The following is a 23,317-nucleotide window of genomic DNA, read 5'->3' on the forward strand; positions in this document are numbered from 1 at the left end:
CTGCTCGAGTTAGTGAAATACGAGGGCAATATTACTACGACCTCTGTACTACGCCCCATGTGGTCAAACTTTTTGATGAGATCGCGCTCGAACGAGCTCCTCTTATTCGTGCGTGAGTCCACGAAATACGTCGTCGTCCGACTCTCGCAAGTCTCGCAACACGGCAAATCAGATTTATTATCATCCTTTTTGTGTTCCCGTGAGTCCTTAGATTCGAATGAAACTGTCCACTCACTGGCGCCCTCCCCCCACCCTCGGCACACAGATCGCCCGCTTCGTGATAAACGACAGAAATCCTGAATAATGAAGTTTGCCGCGTTATTGTCATACAACGTCGAGACTTTGATTGATCGTATTGTGTTTTTGAGAGGTACTACGTCGATGCGCGTGATGGGTATTTGAGAACATTTATTTTCATTGGCTATCGTAAATTACTTCGGTGCTACGGTTTTTATCCCTTTCGATGAGTTTCGTACGGATTTTTTTAGGTTAATCGTGAACGTGCGTTAATTCGTGTTGAAAACTTCGAGCAGAGAATATGTCACGATTTTTTCAGATGATTACACACAAGAATATCGAGGCGCAAAAAACCAGCTAACACATTGGTTATTTTTTTCGTATTGAAAAGCATCGTTTCCTGGTTCAATCATTGAAGATTTTTCGGAACGTAAAATGTCAGTTTTATTTGTCGCGTATACCATTTTGTCCCGAGTCCTCCCCCCCCCCATCCCCCTCTCTCATTCTGTTTCCATACAATTGTTCTTTTATTGTAACTACCCGTCGTTTTGCCAACGAAGCATTAGACGAGCGATATATACGGTTCGAGTTTGATACAAAAGTCTCTGCTCTTGTGCATATTTCCGCCCTCGTTTTTTTTAACTGAAAGAGTATTCGAGGGTCGGTCCTCCCTGTATGACTAAGAAAATTCCTTGGACGATTGCCAGTTTGGAATAAATAAAAAGGAAAAAAAGGGGGAAGAATTTCGTCGTAGGAATAGGGGCTGATAGACGAGTGCAATGCTCGCACGGTTATGCGACGTCACGGCAAAAACTCTATGCAATGCGGTATACTTTGGGTTGGCTTTTCACGAGCACATTCGTTTGTTTTTTGTGGAAGATCAATCGAAGGAAGATAATTGTACACAAAGAGAAATCTCGAGGACGAGAGTTACAGAGGAAATAAAAGACACAAAAAAACAGACGAAAGTACGTCACCACGTTGTTGGCATGTGCGAACGTCGCGAAGTTAATTCGTAAGTCATAAAAAGCCGGCTACACAATTATTTTTTCGCAATATCGGAGCTTTCTCTCCTCTCCGTCTTCGCCGGTGTCTAATCTCCAGAGACTCAAATTGTCACTCTCAATAAAGAAAAAAAATTGATAAATCGCCATAAGCACGGACTCGTAGCGTTATAAATATTGCCCGTTCGAGAGCAAACATTACTCACCAATGAAATTGCGGTTGACTGGCAACTGAGGGTTGATGTTTATTCGTGGCTCAAATGAGAGGCAAAGATTTTTTTTTGCCCACACACGTACACCCAACGAAATTATTACGAATCGTTGGTTTTTTGTCAATAACGCGTGTGTCAATTCACTGTACTTTTGATGGGTTTTTCATAAGATTATTCAAACATTTGCAGAAAAAAAATATTTTTTAATAAACACTCCACATCCACTGAGGCACACGATAAAAGAGGATCATCGCTTCACTGCCACCATAAACGTTGCAAGATCATACCTGCATGCATTTCCACGATGATATTCATGTTTTATAAATTTTATTTAATGTTTTAAATAATAACAATAAAAGTCATGTCTCACTGAACCGGGCTGTTTTTCTCAATTTTTATTATAAATCTGACGAAAAAGCGAATTTTTTTGACCTTTCCGCTCGTTTAAGCACAACCGATGTGTTTACTATCGAAAAATGTTGCCCCGCTGCGTGCACCAACGACAGTTGTGCCTCGGTAGACACACTGCGCCAGCCTATTTTTTTTATTTTTATCTCCTTTTCCCCCTTGTCACATATATTTATTTCTCTCGGTCTTTCTCCAACACACGATTTCTCTCCTCCACCAAACTCCTGCGCCGTGTTCCACAGTGTGTGGTGCCTTCGCGAGAGCGTCGCCGCAAGTGTACGCAACAGTAAAACCCGTACCTCGGGACAGAACCAAGTAGTAAAGGGACGAAACGCAGCAGACGAGACGCCCGAGTCTTTCCGAATTTTACCGAACGCTTCCTCGAAACTCGAGCGCAACAGTTGCCTCCGACCGTATCAGAACGATTTTTCTTCGTTTTTTATTTACCTTCTAGAGACGATGCACCTAGTTCGACCTGACGTCCGCTATCGCTGTCTCTGCCAGTCTCTACTCTCCCCCTCGCTTCCTCGAATCCTGATTATCAAATTTTTCAAGATCGTATAGTTTTATTGGTGTATTTTGGGAATACGAATAAAGCGGAGCTTCCACATTATTTTCTACGCTCAGTAGAACTCGGTTGATTTATATGGGGAAGATTTGAGAATAAATTTCACGTGTTTCTCTGCCTAAAATCTCATTGAATGAAAACTTTGTCGTTTTAGAGATTTTATGAACGTTTAATTTGAAGTTGAATTTGAATAAAAAAAAACTCGAATAATTTTTTAAACAGAGAACCAGAGAATTTTGTCACGATATCGAATTTGTAAAAGATTGACTGAAAATTGCTATTACGTGTAACAGGAAAATAATTGTTTGCTCGTGAGTATGAGCGATCGTGCTATCGATTTGGGGCAAATCTATTTGCCTATTACCGTGAATATGCCGAGAGGAAGAACGCGTACTTGGAGGAGGCTTGTCAATAACGTAGCAGCTGCGTTGAAAGAATAGAAAAATATATTTTCCCATGTGCCACGTGGATGATTTATAAGCTCGGTGTACGTGGCACATGAGAAGTATTTTTGTCGTTCTTCGTCGATTTTCATTGCTACGAGCTCAATCATTATTCACCACTTTTTTCTGATGTAATTGCAGTGAGAGCGCGATCGATATTCCTGACGTTCGTAGCTGTTGCTTGCTGGTGGATTTTGTTTCGGTGTCAATACATCAGAGAAATACGATTCGACTAAATGAATTTCCTCGTAAAGATCCTCTTCTGACATCTCGACGATACTGCTGCACTCCTCCAAAAGCCAACGAAAGTTGTAAGGAAGCATTTTTAAAACGTCTTGGAAATTCGCTTGATGGGTTTGACTGAATATACAACGTAATAGCCAGTAGTCGGTGTACGGTCTGAACAAAGTTTCTGTTTCATCTTTCTCACTCGGCAAATCATTTTCCCCCAGATTTTCTACGGATGATTCCGAACTGGTCTCGTCTAACACGGATATGTCGTCGTCGATCAGTCCAAAATTGTAACTCGAATCCAAACCGTTGCAGCGCATGGGCTTTCCGTCGTCAGGCTCATCCTTTTCGTTAGCTTCGCCCTCGTCAAGTTTCTTATTCATTGAAGACGATATCTTCTCGTTCGATTTTCTGAATGGAGTGTCTTCCGCAGCTTTTTCATGAACTGAAGCCTCAGCCCGGACGAATTTTCCCGTTGAAGGGTCTCGCCTTGTTTCAGGTTTTGGTTTACGAAGTCGAGGCTGTATGGACTTGCCCTCCAAAGTCGTAATTAGCGTGGACTTTTCGAACCTCGACATACGGAAGTTGCACTTTTCAAGAAAATCCATTATTCGATGGGGTTCGTTATTGCTGCCGGTTTCAAAATCATTGCCAGTCTCTATCGCAGTCACAGGCCGGGAACTTTCGTCATTGATCACTAGAAGCTTGCCATTTGGTAATACTTCGTCGAAACAAAAATCGAAGGAATTGTTCATCGAGTTTGAACGACGTTTTTCCGAAGCTTCGAAAACTCCCATGTACTCGTCACGTTTCGATGGATCGATGTGAAGAACGAAGGGACCTTTGCGATGAAGATATTCTTCGAGATCGTTGCAAACTTCAGCTTCAGAATGAGTTCCAGTTTTGATTGGCTGCTCAATTTGTACTCTTTCGTTATATTCTTGAATAGTTGGAAGCCTCGGTTGCTGATAAGGAGGTATAACTTTATCGAAAAAGTGTAATCCGGCGTCGACGATCCTCAGATTGATATTGCAATGCGCAGCCAAAGTTTCAAGCCTGAAATAAAAATGAGTTTGAAATATTGTTAAAATCTTAAAGATTTTTGTTTATTCTCAATCATTTCCTCGCCAACTTACGTTTTTGGCTCTGTTATATAACCAATTTTCATTGCTCTGAAATTCGCGTGTAATACGGACGGTAAATCTTTTTCAGGATGTTCCAGCATACGTTGCAAATAGGAATATTGCGGTGTTAGCGAGGCTGGAAATATTTCGACTTCTTTCTGAGCCGGGCTCGCGGTCTCGTCCAATTTTTCGAATATATTTTTCATCGCGTCAGTGAGATCTCGAGGCATCAGATGATGATACGACGTGATTTCCGGCTCCTCTCTGTGGCTACTTCTGGCTTTAATAGCATTGAAATAATTCAAGAACAGATGGCTGTTGCCAGGAGTGTCAGAAGCTCTCTTCAATTTCGTTGGATAATGAACGTTCGTCAATAGATTCCGACGACACTCGATGTAGCGTTGCCATTCGCAAAAACTGAAGAGTTTCGATCTGGTCAAACCTTTCGCTCTGGCAGCTCTGAAACGTTACACGAGAAAGATTATAATGTGAAATGAAAACGGTTTTCTTCGAAGACATTCAATTGCGAGTATAAACCGGCCGCATACGCTAAACATTTCTCCGATCGTCTGAGAAAGAAGCAAAAAGGACAAAATTTCTTGAACATCTGTCAAGATCGATCGCACTTGCACAATTCTTCTTTTTGAGGATCGCCATATTTTTCTTCGATTTCATCTCCCATCGGTGAAGGAAATGTAATCGACCGAAACTGAACAACCGCGTACGGAATTGGGTCGATATTTTCATGGGTACAATAAATTCCGGAAGCGCCACGACAATTCAACGCGATTCCGCCGGCTGGGTGACCGAAATTTTCCCAAGCCCGGTCCAAGTGTTTTTTCAAAACTTCCCGAGGCGGATAATTCTCATTGTCGAGATCATGGACAATCGAGCGTGCCAGGGCCATTTTGATGATGGATTCTCCGTGACCAGTGAGACAACAGGCAGATTTCTCATCAGCAAAAATGCCGCAACCCATGAAGGAAGCGTCGCCAACTCGTCCGACCATTTTGCCCCTCGTGCCACCGGTCGATGTTCCAGCAACGATGGAGTGTCCGTCCCAAGCGATGCAGCCGACAGCTCCAAGATTATTGGCTATACGTCATTTATAGCTCTTATCAGTTTGCCTACTTCTTTCAATGATCTTTACAGTGAGCGTTGCTGTTTACGTTAAAACAGGATCGATACGCGTACTAAATGCTCATTACTTTTCAATATCCCAGCACCCGCGTTATGACCACGATCGTCAACGAAATATTCGACGCTCGGTAGGTATTTAGTATCATTGGAAAAAAAGGAAGCTGGAGAAATGATATTCTCCGGCGAGACTGATTTGATACGAGCCATTTTCGCTAATCTCTCGACACCCGAAGGTCCAATAATGGTGTTTGGATAATTTTCCATCACGTAGCGAGCCAACGATATCGGGTGTTCTATGTTTCGTACCGCGACGACCGAGCCGCATTCGAAGTTCGTCCCGTTCATGAGACAAGCGTCCATTTCAACGAATCCTAAAAAAACGCATTGAAATAAATGATTAACAGTGAGAAGAAAACGTGGCCTGCATCGTCCGAGCATCAACGGCTCGGAGCCGTTTTACACATGCCTCTGTTATTAACGACCGAACCATAACCGCAATTGAAGAATTCGTCATTCTCGAGCCACCACAATGCAGCCTCCACTGCGTCTACGGAATTTCCGCCACTCAGTATTTTCTGATATCCGAGAGACGCGGATATTCTGCATGCCTTGACCAGCTCAACAAATACCGGGTTTAACGAGTAGTTCGCAACGATACCACCGTGGACTATAACACACGGCTCGAGGATTCCTACGGGTGAAGAGTCAACGGAGGAATTATCCGTGTCGTCTGTCGTCCGACATTGACATGATTTGTTCATTTCAAAAAACTGTTCATTCCTTTTTTGTACGACCGAAAATAATGTCTAACCTAAAATTTATAAAATCCAACTAGTTGCGAGTTATCGAAATAATTGAAATATCGGCTTTCTTTTTTTTCAGACGATCGCAGAAGTATGTTGCGTCGATTCGTCTGCCATTCCCAACGGCGCTTTACGACGATTTATTCAATTTTCTCGTGTTATTATGATGAATTAATTACTTATTGATCCTTTCAACTACTCGACTGATCTCGTACTCGGTGACTCCATCAAGGGCGAACAATATTTTCAGCACTACGACGATAAATGCCATCGCTCTGCCTTCGTAGTTCGGGAACCACGTTGTTTTGTCATTAAACAGCATTCTTGGTGGCGACAATGCCATCATTCGTTCTGCGTAACTTGCTATTCCTTCTGTAACGAAAATCAAATATTTTCAATGAGCAACACCGAATGATACGATTACTGAGCGACCGTACTTTAGAAGAAAATAATTTTTTACTTGGCAACTGCAGCTCGGTGCAATATCTCTCTATCAGTGTCATGAGATCCGGTTTTTTCGTTTCCCAAACGTCCAGAAATCTCGCGAGGTTTCCAATCGATCGCCTCAAGCCTTTGTGCTTTATTTCTCCCCTTTGATACAGCATGTTTACTTCCTTTCTCGTTAGAGTCACTTCCGGTGGTAGCAAATTATCCAATCTATAGTATGACAAGTGTCCTTCTCGTGCCCACCTTCAACAACGTGAAAACCAATTTTGTCATTCCGTTACGTTATTTTCGCGATAAATAATTAAAAAATTGTTCATTATTAAGAATCGGGGCAGTGAGTAAGATCGAAGACAGACATAAGCGAGAGTCTAAGAGACATTTTTACTGAAAACATCATCGTTTTTCACGTTTTCAAAATTGTGTCTTCAATATTCGTTCGCAGTGTTTTTAAGGACTAACAAAGTGCATGCCATTTTTATTTTTTTGTTTATAGTTTTTTACGTACCTCAACATATCTCCCAACTGGATATTTTCGTCGTGGATTCGAAGCGCGAGATAAATCAACGACCACAATTGCATAGGCGTCATAATTTGCGGCCCATCACAAAATACACTTCGTCTGTACGTTTCACGGAACTTTTCACGAATTTGTCGTGGCAACTTCATTGACATTCTTCTTATCTTATCGGACTCTTTTTTCGCTGCCTTGTTAAATCGAAATCTGTGAAATATGAATGTGATGCTGACAATGATTTTGCTTGCAGATAAAATTTCTCTACCGATCCTCATTTTAATAAGGAAATATTTTGTTACCGAAGTTCTGATCTGTTCGACGATCTCCCTGTGCTCGACTGTACGCTGTACAAACTCTGATTCATAACGCTCGCTTCCTCACCCTCAGAACTCTCATTAACATATCGCTCGTACTCCGCTGCTATCATTCGTTTCTGGAAAAATCATTGGATGCTATTTTGTTCATATACTTCAGAAGTTTTTGAAACATGAAATTGAGTTTCTTCTTTTTCTTAATTAGTTAGATTCATAGAACTTTTTGAATTCACTGAATTCACGCTTAACTACAAACCTTCTGTTGATTCATCATCCTAGTTGAGTTATCTTCACTTTGCAATCCCGAAACTGAGGATGAAGCGCTAGTGTGACTGCCGGTGCGTCGTCTTTGCTTCTTTTTGCGTTCTGCTATTTTTCCATAAATTATTTCAGCATCTCTAAATAGAAAAACCAATTTCTTTATGATCAAATGGAGAATCAGCTAATATTCAAAATGATTGTACTGAATCAACAGAAAAATCACCTCTTGTTATATTTTTTTGCTAATTTTGGGACTTTTTGTTGCTTCGTCGATGTGAAAGCTACCTCAAGCTTCTTCAGATAAGCTGCCCAGAGCTGTAGGATTGTCAGTTTTATGTCAATGGAGGCTCCCAGCTCTACAAATTCATTCACCATACCAAGCAATATGAAATTGTACTGTTCCCAAGTTGTCCACCCCAAAGGTTCCTCTGTTGGTAAAAAAAAAAATGTTTAATACAAGATCTCATGTTTGATCAATTATTGTACAGTTATAGAAATAATTTTTTTTGGAAGCCAGCAGTGCAAATTTTCGATTGCATGTTCTAAAGAATTTCAGCACTGATCAATTTTTCAATGATGTTGTGGAATAAAATTTGCCTGAAAGCAATCATACGATTATACCACAAAAACTATCTTAAAAGTTGGAAAATAGTCAAAATTGAAGAATAAATCAAAAGATACAGCAAAGTACTGAAAGTCAAAATTTGATGGAATCCGCAGATAGGGAAAAGGAATTTCGTCAATACTTCACAACTTACGGGATTCATTTGTTTTATTGGAATGTATTCGCAGCTTTCTTAATCGAGTTGTGGCATCGTACTTTACATCTAGTATTTCCTCACGTACATCCTGAATTGATAAACGGAAAAACAGTAATTGATTAGTGTATGGCATGAAGAAAAATATTTGTCTAAAAAGTCAACTAAAAATACCTGGGTCTGCGTTTGACATTCCTGGCAAAAGTAAAAACCTGCCTCGACATAAAATTCTGTACCTCCACAAATCACGCACTCAGGCATGTTTGATGTTTTTAGATTTGAGAATCAGTCTCGGATGAACAAATTCAGGGAACAGATGTAACGATTTCGATAATTTGTTCAAACATCGTTGCAATTTCGCACCTCGTCACACTTTAAATCGTATTTTGGATGTCCTATATATATCCACAGATTTTCTCAATGATTTTAAAGAACATTTATTATTGATTATCATTGGCGAGAAAGAAAATAATCTTCTATTTGAAAATAAGAGTGCAATCGAACGCACGTGGTATGTGTTCGCGGTAAAGAAATACATTTGACTTTCGTCTTTTTTTATCACTCCTGTTCCTACGCTGAGTGAATTTAGTCTTTTGTTGTTTCGAAAGCTTTTGCGACTATTGACATTCGATTTTTGAGATTATTTTTGTTCAAATATCTGTGATTTTTTTCGAGATGATATCGAAGGATATTTTTATAAGTCAATGTAATTGTAAATTATATATATTATTCATTTATTAAATTTTTGTGTATCAATTCTTTTCAGACAGTTTCCCGGCTAGGAATAATTCGAGAGGCGCCGTCTCCGATTGTAAGGCAAATCTACCTCCGTGAACTTAGCCGATCGAATTAAATTGCTAACACTTTAAAAAAATGTAATCTCATTTTTTGTTTTTTATTCTTTTTCGTAGATTTTTTTTTTGATTTTTCTGTTAAACTAATTTTTTTCGACAGGCATCGATTTTGATCCTATACAAACACCGATAACAGTTTGACAAATGATTTACGCTCAAAATAATAATCAGGAATCAAAAATCAATGAACCAAGTTCATAAAGGTGGCAAAACTGAGTATAGAATTTAATGCGTTTGGCGCGTAGACACACTTTACAGATGTCCGTTGTCCGTTGTCCGTGTCTCCGTTGATTGTATACGCGATACGCGCCGAAAAATGTGATGTGACAAGACAACCGGTCAAAATATTTTCTTGAATAATACACATCGTTAAATCACATAATTAATAATATAATCGAAAAAATGGAGTCTCGTTACAGTACTAAAGAAAATTTGGAACAGTCGATAGGTTTGTTGAGTCAGAAAAATGCTCAACGGAAATCGTTTTTGAGGTTAAGCACGAAGAGTACCACTCCTAAACGAATTTCGCTTCAACAATCGTTTACTCCGAAACGTGTAGAAGATGAAGAAATTCGTGGTAACGACACTAACACGTCAATGAGAAATCAATTCGAAAGTCAGTCTAAATTGTTAAAACATGACCTTTCGGATTTCGATACATCAATTACTCTTTACCCAGGTGAACACACTTTATTACATTAAGAGATTGCTTATTGTTGTTTTTCGTCAACAATAATTACACTCCCTTTCTTGAATTTGTCATTAAAGAATAAAATTTTACATTTCAGGCGAGAGACTCTCCAGATCATTCCGTTCCGCACAACATGAAGTCAGAGACATAATGTTGGCTTCTGATAAATTTGATTTAAGTTTGAGGGAGATGATGGAAGATAGCGCATCGACAGGGCTCATACTGAAGTCTGACAAACCCTGGAGAAAAGCTGCTCTCAAACTATATCACGAGTTTCTAGAAATTATCCAAGGTCATTCTTCCGAACCTCAAATCTTTGATACAATAGCGGATTTCATTCAAAATTGCACAGATACGCTGCAAATAATGAGAGGTATGATTTCAACATGATTCTTTACAGCATTTTTCGTCCATTTTAGGCAACATTTTTTCTCTGTCCTGGTATAGAATCATTCAAGCAATTAATTTTTACAACATCCTGAAAGTCAATTATTTTTCTTGCATTTAACAAAACAAAAAATATGAAACATTTTTTTACAATTTTATTTTACAAATCGTTTCTCACATCAATGTTATTCGAAAATAAAAAATTCTGTGATCATCAGGTATGCAAGCAAAAGTGGACACCATAGAAATGTCGGAGGAAGAGATAAATTTAGAGAACGAGCGGAACACATGGCGACTTGTCTATTGTCTGTATCAAAATCGCTTATCCTCACATCAAAATTTTCAAACGAAAATGGAAACTGATGTTAATGAAAATTTGTCAGAAAAGAATGTGATAGAAGCTTTGATAAGGAATGAGAGTATGATAAGAGAGTATCAATTGATTATTGATTGGTTGGAAAAAAATGCCGTTGATCAAGCTGAAACACAACCAAAAATTGAGCATTTTACGGACAAAACAATTGCTTGGGAAAACACGATGCATCAGTTACACAATCGTCAGGGCGGTATTATGTTTGGTTCATCAAGACCTCTTGTGACTTCTCTTGATCCGGATGCTCCAATCAGAGAGGGCAAGCCATTGCACGATTTAGATAAAGAAGATGATGCTCGACTCGAGAAGAGAATGTTCATCGAGGTACCTCATTTTTCTTTTCACTATTGCTCTTTCTTTTCTTTGTTTTTCCATACTTGGTATAATCTGAAAAATATGGTGCAGTTCAATACAATGTACGCTGTTGTATATAGGTCCGATGCGGTCGACTCCAAAGAGCTCAAGAACTCGCTGTGCATTGTGGACAACCATGGCGCGCTGCATGTTTGTTGGGATGGGAACCTTATCATGATCCTAATTACAATAATCCGTTAACCGATACTAAATTGCCGGTCGAAGGAAATCCCAATAGAAGTCTATGGAAACTGTGCGCTTGGAAAATTTCTCAAGATCCTCGAGTTGGTTTGTACACTTTATTTTTTATGTTGAAGAATAAAATATACACGAACCCAACACAACAATATTTGTCCATAAGAATCGTGATTGGTAGATGATAAAAAACTATAATTTTCTTGTGAGTTTCTATGCACTAATGAAACCAGTAACCAGCTGGTTTTCCGCTATCTTGTAGTTCGATAATGATGAATTTAATATTTCCAAAGGTCAATACTATCGAGCAATTTATGCGAGTCTTTGTGGAAATTTGCAACATCTATTGACGGTAGCTGCATCTTGGCAAGACGAGCTTTGGGCATACATGAAATGTTTAATGGATATCGAGGTCGAGAGCGAAGTGCGAGGCGTGATGGCAAAGAATTATATTTCCATGCCTGACGATTATTGGAAATCGAAAGTTGGGCTCGAGGACATATTCGCGAATCTTCAAGCATCGAAAAACGCAGTTGTACAATCACAAGCCTGTAAACCGGACCACTTGATTCAAAAGTATTTGATACTCGATCAAGTGCCTCAGCTTTTGGAGCAAATGCGAATATGGATCGACAGTGGTAATTCAATAAATCCCCAATTTCTCCGGTTCCTCGCACATTTAGTACTATTTTTCCGTCAAATCGGGAAAGACGACAGAGATCAAATCGGAGACAAAGTATTGCTCGCTTACGTCCGAGTTCTCATAGAAATTGGGGATCCCACACTCGTCGCTTTTTACACGGCGACACTCCCCCAAGAGGATCAAATCACGAATTTTGCCAATTATCTCGAGGGTGTGAAAAAAGGCGAGGAGCGCAAGCTCTGTCTCGTAGCTGCCGAAGAAGCCAATTTGAATGTCGAAGCTATTACGAAATTAGTAGTTGAAAATGTGCGACAGAAGAACATCAATCTCGACACGAACGGTGATTTGACAGGAAAGCTGACCGAAAGCGATTTGGAGAAAATTGATGCTTTGGACTGGGTTACGTTTTATCCCAGTCAAAGGGAAGAAGCACTTTGGCAAGGAAACGCTCTCATAAGATATTTCCTCACTTGTGGGAAAGTCGACGCTGCTCGTAAGGCCTTCAACAAGGTAAGCATGTTAAACAGATCCGCCATCAGAAATATCGCGTACCATGTCGAATAAAATTTTCTACAAAACGTATCGTTTCCCAATCGCAGATACCGGCGGATGCCATTGAAGTGATCATGAACGAGCATCCTTCGTTAGAAGCGACTCTCGCTGCTATGACGATGACGGTCAACATCTCTAAGAAAACTTCGGCTTCGATACGCGAATATCTATGTTACAAAGCGTATCTAGACGCTCAAGAAGGTTTTCAAGAATGGTTTTCGCATTTCTATCAGGGAAAGCCAGCACCTTTGGACGATTTGCCATCGTACGCGACCTTCACCGAGAAAGTTGCTCACGATCATAAGAAAGCTCAGTATAGCGCAGAGCTCGAACGATGGAAATGCACGATGCAACATCATACGAAGGTAATTAACTGACACCCAAAGCACATAATTATCGCTTGTTTAAAAATTGAACAAGTCAATTAGAAGTTTATCAGTGAAAAACTTGTGAAAACAAATTCAGTTTTTGTGCACTGCTTACATTTCAATTTCCGAAAAAAAAAAACATTCGATAAATGATACTTTTACATGATTGCAGGCGGTCAAACAACTGCTGTTCAACGTACTTCTGTTTCCGGATGGTGGTTGGCTAGTAGATTCGTCAAGCGAGAAAGTAACGGGAGACGAATCAACACCGGCAATGCCATTACGATTGCATCAATTGAACAGGCTCCGGAGTCTTTGTATACCGAAAATAACTCTCCTTCTTTTGACGGTGATGTCGGACATGAACGAGCACGCGGAATGCGTCGAACTCTCGGACATTCTTGCTTCGGAGCAGTATCAACTTTACAGTGTATTTTCGAAGGATAAATTACGTGAAGTGACAGGAAAAATATGCGAGTCTTCGCTCGCGTTGATGGACCAAAAGAAGGATCCTTGGGGTTATCCGAGATGAGGATTCACGAAAGAATAAAATGAAGATGCACAGTGTAAAATGAACGAAATGAGGAAAATACCGGAATTCGATTTCCGTTTTCATCTCTATGAAATAAACATCTCGATACTTTTTTTCATATGGCTTCCTTACAAAACCAGTTTATTGTCAACCACACGAAGTGAATATAAAATTTGATACAATGTTCAATAATGAATAATCATAATGCGTATTGAATATGTCGTGTTACAAGTTGAATGCTCGTTTCGCTTTGCAATCCCCGATAATATTTTCATATTTTCAATGATAATAACGATAAATATTAGGAATCGGGCTTTACGCAGCTGGAACATTCCGGGATAAATCCACGACGAGGACGATTTAAATAGCCACAGTGCGTTGTGGAACACAGAACAAGTATCAGGAAAGAAAATTATTCAAAATATTCAAGTCAAGGGATAACATTTTTCGTAAATAATAACAAATATAGATATTTCAATTAAATCGGTACGAGAACAAGCCTTTTTCCGTTCAAGCTACGAACTTGAATACTCGTTTTTTATTTCTTTTCAATCATAAAATATATTTGTCTTTTCTTCATTTTCAGATATTTTTTATTATTCGTCGATTGTATTCGTCGCGACGTACGAATATTCAAGTCAGTATACATCGTTTGTTACAGGTAAGTAAAACTGCGCATATTAATACGTTCGTCAATAAAAATGTTGATTTGTGCTGAGGCATCGATAAAACAACTATCGACCCCTTTTTTATGTACTTTTTCCGATTTCACTTTCTCTGCTTTTTCTTAACACCCGCGTCGTATAAATAGAGCTCCGAGCGATCTCAGGTGCAATAATCTCCGTTCGATTCGTCAACTGAATGAGACGACTGCTGAATTTCAGCTCTAGGAATGCGTCGTACAAATGAAAATCGACTTTTGCCACTCGAGGCAAAAACCAGTGCTCCTGATGGCCCACTTTTTCATTACAAAGTTCATTCACCTCACTATCCTCATGCTTTTGACTGTTTTTTAAAACATCATAACTGGAAACTATTTTCACATGAATTTGATTCAACAACGCTGAAATATTTCATTATCCCATTCCCTCGTTTCTTTTTCAATGAAATAAATATGAAAATTCCATGCGATCGCACAATATTGATAAATAATTTGGTAAAAATGCATTTCAGATCAAATTCTGGATTCCCAGGCATTGGGTCACCCGGACCCTGATCAAAGCTGAACATTTCGTTCAAGACGTTCAAGTGCGGAGCAAGACTTCAATTCGAATGAGAAAAATATTACGGAAAATTCTTTCTGAAGTAGCGAGCCCTCAGTGGGGGGTGAATTGAATCCAAGCAGTGGCCGGACTAGAAAAATTGCTAACCAAAATTGAACAATGTTTGCAGCCCAGTTATAATTTTCATTCGAAAGCTTGACAGTCGAGCCCAAAACGGAGAATTATTCTCGAAGAAATGTTCGTTACCACACGAAGATTTTGTTCCTGAGCTCGCGCCGACGAGTCTTTCATTTCGGTAGCTCGTCTGATATGAAGACAAAAGTCCATATTCGAAGGTCAGATATGGCATGGATCTAATCGAACGCTTATTTGCAGAGTCCATAACTATTCACTTATAGTTTACCAATAAGATGTTACAGATGTGTGTGTGTGCGCGCGCGCGCGCGTGTGTGTGCTTGATGATATAAACTGCAGACTATCGGGGATCGAGACATTCCGCGAGCGCAACGAGGAGCGATATGTAATAATTATCATTTATAAAGATTTGTGTGTATGTTTTTTGTCTTTTCTCAGATATAATGAATATTTCGGAATCGTCTTCTTATTTTTCTTATGTTTTTCTTCCAAATTTCTGAATCGTTCTACACGATGAATTATGAAATACGAAGGATTTAAGACAAGCTTTGCTTCATTGACCGAGGATACACAGTAAATTGGCGAATCGATTCGATAGCCGTCCAACGAGCGTTGTGCGACACGCCCCGATCGCGCGTTTAAACTTTCAATACTTCCTTTCTTTCTTTTTTCTTCTTTCATTTAATTTTAACACATGTTACGAAAAGGTTCGTGGCTCTCTTGTGCGTTGTAAACAATTTTTCTTCCTCACGATGCAGACCGCCTGTTTGCTCGATTTTCAATCGAATGCATTCTTTGCTCACATTCTCGTTGCTCCAATTCAGCTTTTGTGCTTTCCGTATAGATTAATTTTTGTATGTTTGTTTGCTTGTTTGTTTTTTTTTTTCTTTTCTTCACCACAACGTGCACTACGAGCGTATTTAGACAGAGAGCTGTTTTACCTTCTTTTCGTTTCTTCTTATAATTATTATTTCTAACACACAAACGTTGAAAAGAAATGGTTGACAATGTTTTTTTTTGTTTTTTTTTGTTTGTTTGTTTTTTTTTTTTTTTAATAGGATCTATTAAGTGAGGATTTTTCTTTTATTTTCGATATTTAGTCGAAGTTTGTATCGGTTATTTCCGATTTTGATTATTTTTTCTCTCTCCTTCAAATTTTGATACGATATTATTTGACGTTTGTCGACTCATTCATCCATTCATTGGAACCTAATGATACGTATTTTTTCACTTTTTTCTTCTTCTCGTTATCCCGATAATTCGTCTTTTTATTTTTCGACATACTCTACGCCCCCGAATAATAGCTCTCGACTGAATTTTTTTAGTTGTCGATGGACGAAACGATTATTAGCTCGTGTTGTTCGTAATTGTCATATTTATTTTTGTTTGTTTGTTTTTTTTTTTTCGATCTTTTTATTAACTCACACATTAAAACACTCTCGCGAGTATCAAGTTTCGGTGCGCGTAATGATATTGATAATTGATATTTTACATATACATTAAGTTTCAATTGCCTACGATCTACGACTCCTCGCGTTTTCAATTGCAGAAAGAGAATTAATTATCTTTTTCATCGTTTTTTTTTGTATTTTTTTTTTGTTCTTCATTTTTTTTCTGTTTTACCGTTTTTATTCTCAGTTCTATAATAACTATCGAAGATGTAAAATAATAAAAATCATCAACGTTCTTCTAAATTGCTCGTTCGATAGATATATCTATAACGATAAAAATTTCGGAGCATCTCCCCCTTGCCACTCATCACCGCTCCTCTCACTTTCAACCCACTCTCAATTCAATATTTATCTTATACATTGACAAAACTTATTGTTTTCTTTTCCTTTTTTCTTCCTTCATCTTCCCACAGAACTTTCATATTTGTTCCTGTATACTTTCATAAATTTGAATGATATTTTGAGTTTGCTACTTTCAAGTAATATTTTTGTCTTTTTTATACAAGTAAAATTTATCATTTAGAGTCAAATAGTACCTCGGTTAATCTATATACTTTCGTCGTTTTTTACGAAAATACCGAGGACACCTGCTTTTTTCTTTTCACTTCAATCCCTCTCCCCTTACTCAGTCCCTCTCTTCATTTCTCCTCTTCTCGTTGAGCCTCAATTTATTGTCTCGGTTCGTAACGTTCTCATCAAAGCTATTATCCTTTGCTCTACTTGCGTTTCGCTTTGTTTTTTTCTTTTTTCTCTTGTTTTTAATACTTTCATTCTTTTGCCCTCCCATGGCGATTCTGCTTCACTTATATTTTCGGTAAAATGAACCGTCGCGGATGTACATATGTACATTATTGTTATTCATATATGGTCAATTATAACGTAATAGATGTAAAGATGAATAAACGCTTCGATATAAATTTTTATACACAATATACACAGTTACGCGATTTTTCATTCGAAGAGGCTCATTTTTTTTTTTGCGTTTTGATCTCTTTCGAATATAGTACATGGAATCTGAAGATACGTGCATGTTTATTTTTCCAAATCGATTCACCACTCGATTGATACTTTACGAACACTTTTTTCAATCGAATTATTACCTCTTTTCACCTTAAACACGAATTATTGTAAGATATAGCAAAAGATTTTTGTCTTATTGTCTAACTTAGTTTCCTCTTTGCCTAAGAAGCTCGCAACACTGGACATCGTCTTCAGCTGGCTTTATTTTTTTGTGACGCATCGATGATTTCATTGTTAATTTACCTGGCTCCGATACCAACCGAAATATCTGTTTTTGCATTTTAACACTCTTTTAACAGCTTAGAAAATATAACAGTCAACTGTTTATTCGTTAACGTACGGAGTCCATTTTACAATGGCAGTATTCGACGATTCGAGGAAACAGACTTTTGAAAAGATACGGAAGAGACTAAATGGAAAGTGAAATTTGAAAAAAAAATTGTTTTTCTTTGTTTTCTTGGCAAAGGGCTCTGAGATCTTGGCATTGATAGTAAATCGTGACATTGGTAATTCCCAAAAACTTAATCGATCGTCGATTATAGAATTATTCAGGACTCTCAGTTTTCCAAATTTCGCTGAGCCACACAAGAGACTCATCGTTCCTAGTTTCATATTTCACGCGGTCTCCCTGTCACTTTTGACAGACTTCCATTCAGCACCGAATTGGAATGATTCAAGGAAAAAAAATCCACTCCAAATTCCAAATTTGTAGTCACTGCCTTGTAAAATTGATTCCCCAACACAAATTGAATTTGAACATTTGGTAACAGCAGCCCGGAGACAAAAATCACTGAATTACCAAAAGCGTCGAAAAAAGGAAAATTCATAGAATTTCTACTCCCAGCGTTATCATTGAATTGGGAAACGAAGACTCGAATATGCAATAATCAGCTCGCATTCAGACTTCTGTCCAGGTTGTCTCGCAACGTACAATTATTGTCTTGTTCACAGAAGTAGGAGATTTTATCCGCTTACGTACTAAAGATACATCATATCATTTATATATACATTAATTATAAATTCTATTCGAATATATGTGTGTATACATATATATATAAAATGATAAACATGAATCTATGACCGAAAAAAGTTTGTCCTAATAGAGTATGGGGAAAAAAACGAGGACAAACTGAAATCGGCTGGCCCTGGCATGCAACTTATTGTCTCGAATTGCCCATCGAGTGTAGCAATGTATCATTTTCCTTTTGTGAGATTGTAATAAAAAATGATTACAGCGGGCTTATATTTTTTCGTTTTTTCATCGATTTTCGAATTATTGTCTCTTATTTGTCTAATTACACTTATCGAATCGCCTCCATATTCTTGAAATCTCATCTAATTTCGTGTTTGATTTGTTCTTTGTAATGTGTGCTCAACATTTTTCCCCTCGATGAATCAATAATTCACCGAAATTCATGCATTTGTATGAAAACACGACTCGTGCTTCATCTGTTAATGGGATTTTTAAAGTTTTTCATTTAAGCGTTATTTGCCATTTGAAAATTCACTGTTTATGAAATCGTGCTGTGAAACCCAATTTCAATCGAGTCGCTGTCAGCAGGCCTGTTTTATTTTAGCCCTTAGTCTGCATCTGGGGTCAGGTTGACCCCAGAATTTTTTTCTCACATGCATAGCATTTACAGATGAGCATCTCACAAGTAAAACCCCCAATATTAAGAAATCGTTATCCCCTCTATAAAAGTAGGGAGCATAGTCACTTCATACTCCAAAATAAATACACTTTTTGGAACGGTTGCAAAGTGGACTATTTTTCCCTTGAAGCATGGACCCTTGTCTGTAAAACTCTGTAAGGATTTTTTTCAAAACTCAAAATTTAATTTTTTACTCGAGATTTAACCGAAAAAGTGCTTTTTACGCGCACTATCAACTTTGAGCACGTTTTTGAACAACGAAAAAGGATTTTTTTGAAAATCCGACTTTGCAGCCTTAAAGTTGGATCAATTCACTGCAAAAAGTGACTGAACCTTTTATTCCGAAAAGCGCATAGTTACCGAGATATTCGATGTCAAAAATGACCTGGGGTCAAAGTGACCCCATGTGCACGAAGTGTTTCGCTGTGAAGGTGTGCATACTAAGGGTTAGTACTAATTGTGAAAAAAGTATGAATGAAATTTAATTTATGGAAAATGGCTTTTCGAAGAAGAGCCAAGGTATTTCATGCGGAGGTAAATTGTGAGGAAAATCACTTTTGATTTTGTAATACGAGCTCATGATTCATTCAAACTTGATACTGTCCCTCTCATTCGATCAGTTTTTTAAATCAGAATTCGTTTGATAAACTTCAGCAATACTTTTTAATAAAACTTTTTTTAAGAATCGTGATTCCCTCGTTTGGAATTTCGCCTCAATATTCATCCACAAGTTTTACCTCATCATTGACTCGAAAAAATGTATTTCCGCGATAGCGTGAGTCGTGTTTTCATTTTATTGCATTGAATTTCGTGGACACCCTTGTTCTCGACCCTCAGGCCATTGGACGCTTGTTAAAAATATATTTGAAAAGGTTTCATCGCTCGCCTCAATATAATTATTTAATCCTAAATCTGTCGCTGTCTCACATCCTTATTGTCTTATTCGTTTTTCATTTTTTTTCCCATTTTTCATAAGTGTTACAAGCTGATTATGTATTTCGCAGATTTCTTGGTTGATCAATAAAGGTCCCGGCCCCTTGAAGCATCCGCACCCGTCCCTCTACGTTTACAATTCCCCTCGTACAATATTTCGCGCAGTCGTGGACACAAATTTAATTCATTTCTTTCGAACTATAATATTCCTTATATTTCTCCAGTGACACATTAAATATCGTAGATGTAAATAGTCGAGCGTTTTATCAAAGTTTCAACAACAAGGAGCATTTTCAAAAATATATTTCATCCTTTCTCCAGCTCCTCAATTTTCTTTCGCTTTATTCCACCGTACCGTCATTATCACTTCGAGTTCAGGTTCGACAAGTTCAAGAGACCAACGGGATTGCACTGTAAAAGTCAAGCGACCCGGGTGTCCTTTGAAAATTTTAATAAAAGTCAAATTTCCAAAAAATCAAAATGAGGAAAAATCAACGCGTTATACTCCAAAATGAAAAGAAAGCAAAAAAAGCAAACAAAAGAAGGAAAAGATACATTAAATGCACCCAAGGCACATTTTATACTTTCATTTCGTTCAAGGAAGGTCCACCCTACATTTTTTTAATATACACGACAGAACGTGGATACGCGAGTAAGCCTATTTCCATACATGAACACATGAATGTTATCGAAACATTCATACATTTATGTTTATTTGCGTATACGATAAATTTTATTTGTTTGGTATATTATTTATTATGCGTAAACGATAGATAATTGTACGGTTGATCGTTTATTGTCCCATCGTGTTTTCTCGTCCATACGATTCCCATTCAACCAGCTCGCCGAGCGAGTACGTTACTCGCTGACAGACTCACTCTCACGATCGTTAAAAAAAAACTGGCCAATCAACGATCCGTCAATGTATTTCTATCGTCACGTATTATTGTCAAACAGACAGCACTTATCACGAGCAATGATCGTACACAAATTCTATAATTATTCAATGATTTTCAATAAATCGTTTAATTACATTATCATTTATAATCGCTCCAGATGAATCTGCTAAATTTGTGCAAAAATTTACATGGTACTTTGTAGCCGGCACACGATATTACTTTTATACGTGTAGTTTTATCTTCTTTCCTATATATTTTAAACTTCGTTTGTGTTAATACATTTATAATGGAGATTCGAAAAGCGATTCTAACGCAGCTCAAGTTATCAGTCTCGGCGTTATTTCATTAGATTTTTGGTAATTTCATTTTTTTTTTTTTTTTTCACTTCTGTAATATCTCGCGCACGGGCTATAAGTACCGCTTTTTTTTTCACTCGATTTAATCATCGTTTCCGTATTGTTGCTTATCCATACGAAACTCCCGGAATTATTGTCAGCGTTTACATCTCGTTAATGCTATTTTTTTGTCTATGCACTATAATCGTACTTTTATAGTGATAATATCCCAGTCCCGTGTAGCATTTCTGCACATTATTGTCGGAGTAAGAGACAATACGATTAATTTTTCTTCCCTTTGTCAGTATTCGCCTCCCAAAAGTATCTTCATTTAAATTGTACAGTTTTTTCCGAAGTTTCACGATTCTAGAATCGATCGAAAAGCCTTCATCTTTTCTTTCTTTCATCGGCTTCGAGCTCGCTCGTTTTTACGCATTAACATCTGTCGTCACGCTTGAGTTTCATTTGATATATCGATATATTTATATTGATGTATAACATAATATGAAAAATTGAATCTGACGGGTCTTAAAAATATCTGGCTAAATCTCTCTCTCTCTCTCACACACACACACACACTTCGAATGCTTACGAGCTAAATACTTTCTTACAACCTTCTGTCGGTCTTTCTTGCTTCACGACTGCTTCAGGTTTATTTATTTGTCAGCGTTTATTTATTCTTTCGATAAAGGTTTTTCTCTGTTTTATTTGACTTTTCGTTTCTTCTCTTCATTCGCTTCTCTCTTGTCGAGAGTGAAGAATTGTTATTTTCTTCTTATTTTTCTTCTGCTTCTCTATTTTTGTTTCTTGGATTTTTGACCTCGACCTCGCGTGCACATTTGATGTGGAATTTCGTCGATCGGCGAATCTTAACGCGCAGTTTATATTGTCTTCGTTTGTGAGGATGCTCTCTCGATGCTGGTGCTCATGATGACGGTGATAAAAGTAGCGACGATCGCTGCTCGTCTCCGCAAGTGAATTGGTAGGACTCTGTGATAGGCAAAGAGCGTCCGATCTCCGTGTGAGGACCGCGCGCTCGTGGTTTTGTTTCTTCTTCTTTATCTCTCCAGTATACGACCGCGAACGATTGCTCCTTCGATCAGATTCATCTGAGAAATTTTAACCGAAGACTCAAGATCGATATGATCGCCATGACACTCGATAGGAAACCGCTTTCGAGCACGGCTCCGGCGTTTCTCCGCGATCTGTAACCGGCGTCGACCACGTGGATCTTCCAGCCAAGATTGTTGTGCGTGTAACACTGTAATTTTAATCAACAAGTTTATTAGATTTTTATTTTTTTATTTACTAGTATTTGTTACTGGGAAAAATGTCAGTTTTGATTGATACATTAAGGTAACTCCTGTACTTCATGCTAGTCAAATGAGTGCTAAATTTTCAAAACACTTTTAGACCAAGTTTAACGTACCGATTAAATATATTGTTAGTGGTTTTGTATTACAGCATATCTTATTAACCGTACACCTCATGTGCCTTTTTTCATACCCTCAACCTCATGACCGGGGTTTGAACACACCCCACTATTTTTCTGCTTATAAATCCGGTCCTACGATGCTAAACTGACTTTATCCTACACCATTTTCTTCGTTTTTTTATAACGAAAAGAATGATGTACGATAAAACTAATTTCAATTGAATTTATATATAAAAAAATCCGTCGATAATCATTCGATAATGTCGCTTGTTGGGACAGGAGCGTAGTTTGAAGTTCGCGTGGGGTGTGCTCACACCCCAGTCATGCGTTCTAGGGTTAAGATGTAGAAATATTAAAAACGCTAGTTTTGCATAACCATCAACTGATAAATGCAAATTTCCACGCTGACACATTTTCACTGGCATTTTTCAATGAATTATCTGCCTTTTTTGATCGATTTTGTTGCACCAAGTCTCATTTTGTTCGTCAACTGGTCCTCTATGAATCCACCGTGTAGTTGTTTCTTTAACATTTATCGTTTCACCGTTGCAGCTGATTGTTCATTGAGTGAAAGAACTTTTTCATTCATAATTTCTCTCAGGAATGAATTTAAAGGAAAATCTACGTGGTGAATTCGTAGAGGATCAGTTGAGGAACGAAATGAGACTTGGTGCAATAAAATCGGTTTAAAAATACAGATGATTCTTTGAAAATAGCTGTGAAAATGTGTCATCATGGAAATTTGCATCCGTCAGTCGATAGTTTTGCAAAATTATCATTTCAAATATTTTTTCACGTTAATAAAATATGCTTGAATACAC

General features: G+C 38.0%; 4 protein-coding genes across 8 annotated transcripts in view; 1 reads left to right on the top strand and 3 right to left on the bottom strand.

The window, feature by feature from the left end:
- tws (protein phosphatase 2 regulatory subunit tws) overlaps window positions 1–1,585 on the bottom strand; it is a 37,146-nt gene extending 35,561 nt beyond the window's left edge. For both annotated transcript variants that reach the window (XM_043412676.1, XM_043412673.1), the window contains exon 1: window positions 1,448–1,585. The gene's annotated coding sequence lies outside the window, so the exon portion shown is untranslated. The remainder of the gene's footprint in view (window positions 1–1,447) is intronic.
- Window positions 1,586–1,833: 248 nt separating this feature from the next.
- On the bottom strand, window positions 1,834–9,198 carry TAF1B (TATA box-binding protein-associated factor RNA polymerase I subunit B). Of its 2 annotated transcripts, none has more exons than XR_006260100.1 (11): window positions 8,639–9,197; window positions 8,465–8,555; window positions 7,930–8,134; window positions 7,702–7,843; window positions 7,431–7,564; window positions 7,123–7,338; window positions 6,631–6,860; window positions 6,350–6,542; window positions 4,240–4,686; window positions 2,794–4,159; window positions 1,834–2,395 (listed from the first exon to the last, which is right to left on the bottom strand). XR_006260100.1 is itself a non-coding variant. In XM_043412663.1 (11 exons), exons 1-11 carry the CDS (start codon window positions 8,723–8,725, stop codon window positions 2,347–2,349), a joined length of 2,964 nt encoding a protein of 987 aa, XP_043268598.1. In that variant the 5' UTR covers window positions 8,726–9,198; the 3' UTR covers window positions 1,834–2,346. The 2 variants fall into 2 exon arrangements, 1 of the variants encoding a protein (XP_043268598.1); XM_043412663.1 differs by having other exon boundaries at window positions 2,990–4,159; window positions 8,639–9,198.
- A 279-nt stretch (window positions 9,199–9,477) lies between these two features.
- On the top strand, window positions 9,478–13,629 carry Nup107 (nuclear pore complex protein Nup107). Its single transcript, XM_043412664.1, has 7 exons — window positions 9,478–9,997; window positions 10,107–10,382; window positions 10,615–11,093; window positions 11,204–11,411; window positions 11,612–12,471; window positions 12,561–12,878; window positions 13,054–13,629. The coding sequence occupies exons 1-7, from the start codon at window positions 9,721–9,723 to the stop codon at window positions 13,411–13,413; spliced, it is 2,778 nt and encodes a 925-aa protein (XP_043268599.1). The 5' UTR covers window positions 9,478–9,720; the 3' UTR covers window positions 13,414–13,629.
- A 5,910-nt stretch (window positions 13,630–19,539) lies between these two features.
- The window catches only part of LOC122406550 (protein Skeletor, isoforms B/C), a 41,880-nt gene continuing 38,102 nt past the window's right edge, over window positions 19,540–23,317 (bottom strand). For all 3 annotated transcript variants that reach the window (XM_043412061.1, XM_043412063.1, XM_043412062.1), the window contains one exon: window positions 19,540–22,322. In XM_043412061.1, coding sequence (XP_043267996.1) covers window positions 22,167–22,322 — 156 coding nt within the window. In that variant the 3' untranslated portion in view covers window positions 19,540–22,166. The remainder of the gene's footprint in view (window positions 22,323–23,317) is intronic.

This window comes from Venturia canescens, chromosome 2 (assembly GCF_019457755.1).
Source record: "Venturia canescens isolate UGA chromosome 2, ASM1945775v1, whole genome shotgun sequence".
Taxonomy (NCBI): domain Eukaryota; kingdom Metazoa; phylum Arthropoda; class Insecta; order Hymenoptera; family Ichneumonidae; genus Venturia; species Venturia canescens.

Excerpts from the sequence above, each read along its gene's own strand:
- TAF1B (XM_043412663.1), bottom strand. The coding sequence starts at position 8,725 with ATGCCTGAGTGCGTGATTTGTGGAGGTACAGAATTTTATGTCGAGGCA. Across the intron at positions 8,135-8,464 it reads CAATAAAACAAATGAATCCC|AGGAACCTTTGGGGTGGACA; the intron begins GTAAGTTGTGAA and ends TTTTACCAACAG. Across the intron at positions 2,396-2,989 it reads AATTACATCAGAAAAAAGTG|GATTCGAGGAAGCGAGGGGG; the intron begins GTGAATAATGAT and ends TTTGATAATCAG.
- Nup107 (XM_043412664.1), top strand. The coding sequence starts at position 9,721 with ATGGAGTCTCGTTACAGTACTAAAGAAAATTTGGAACAGTCGATAGGT. Across the intron at positions 11,412-11,611 it reads TTCTCAAGATCCTCGAGTTG|GTCAATACTATCGAGCAATT; the intron begins GTTTGTACACTT and ends ATATTTCCAAAG. Across the intron at positions 12,472-12,560 it reads CTCGTAAGGCCTTCAACAAG|ATACCGGCGGATGCCATTGA; the intron begins GTAAGCATGTTA and ends TCCCAATCGCAG.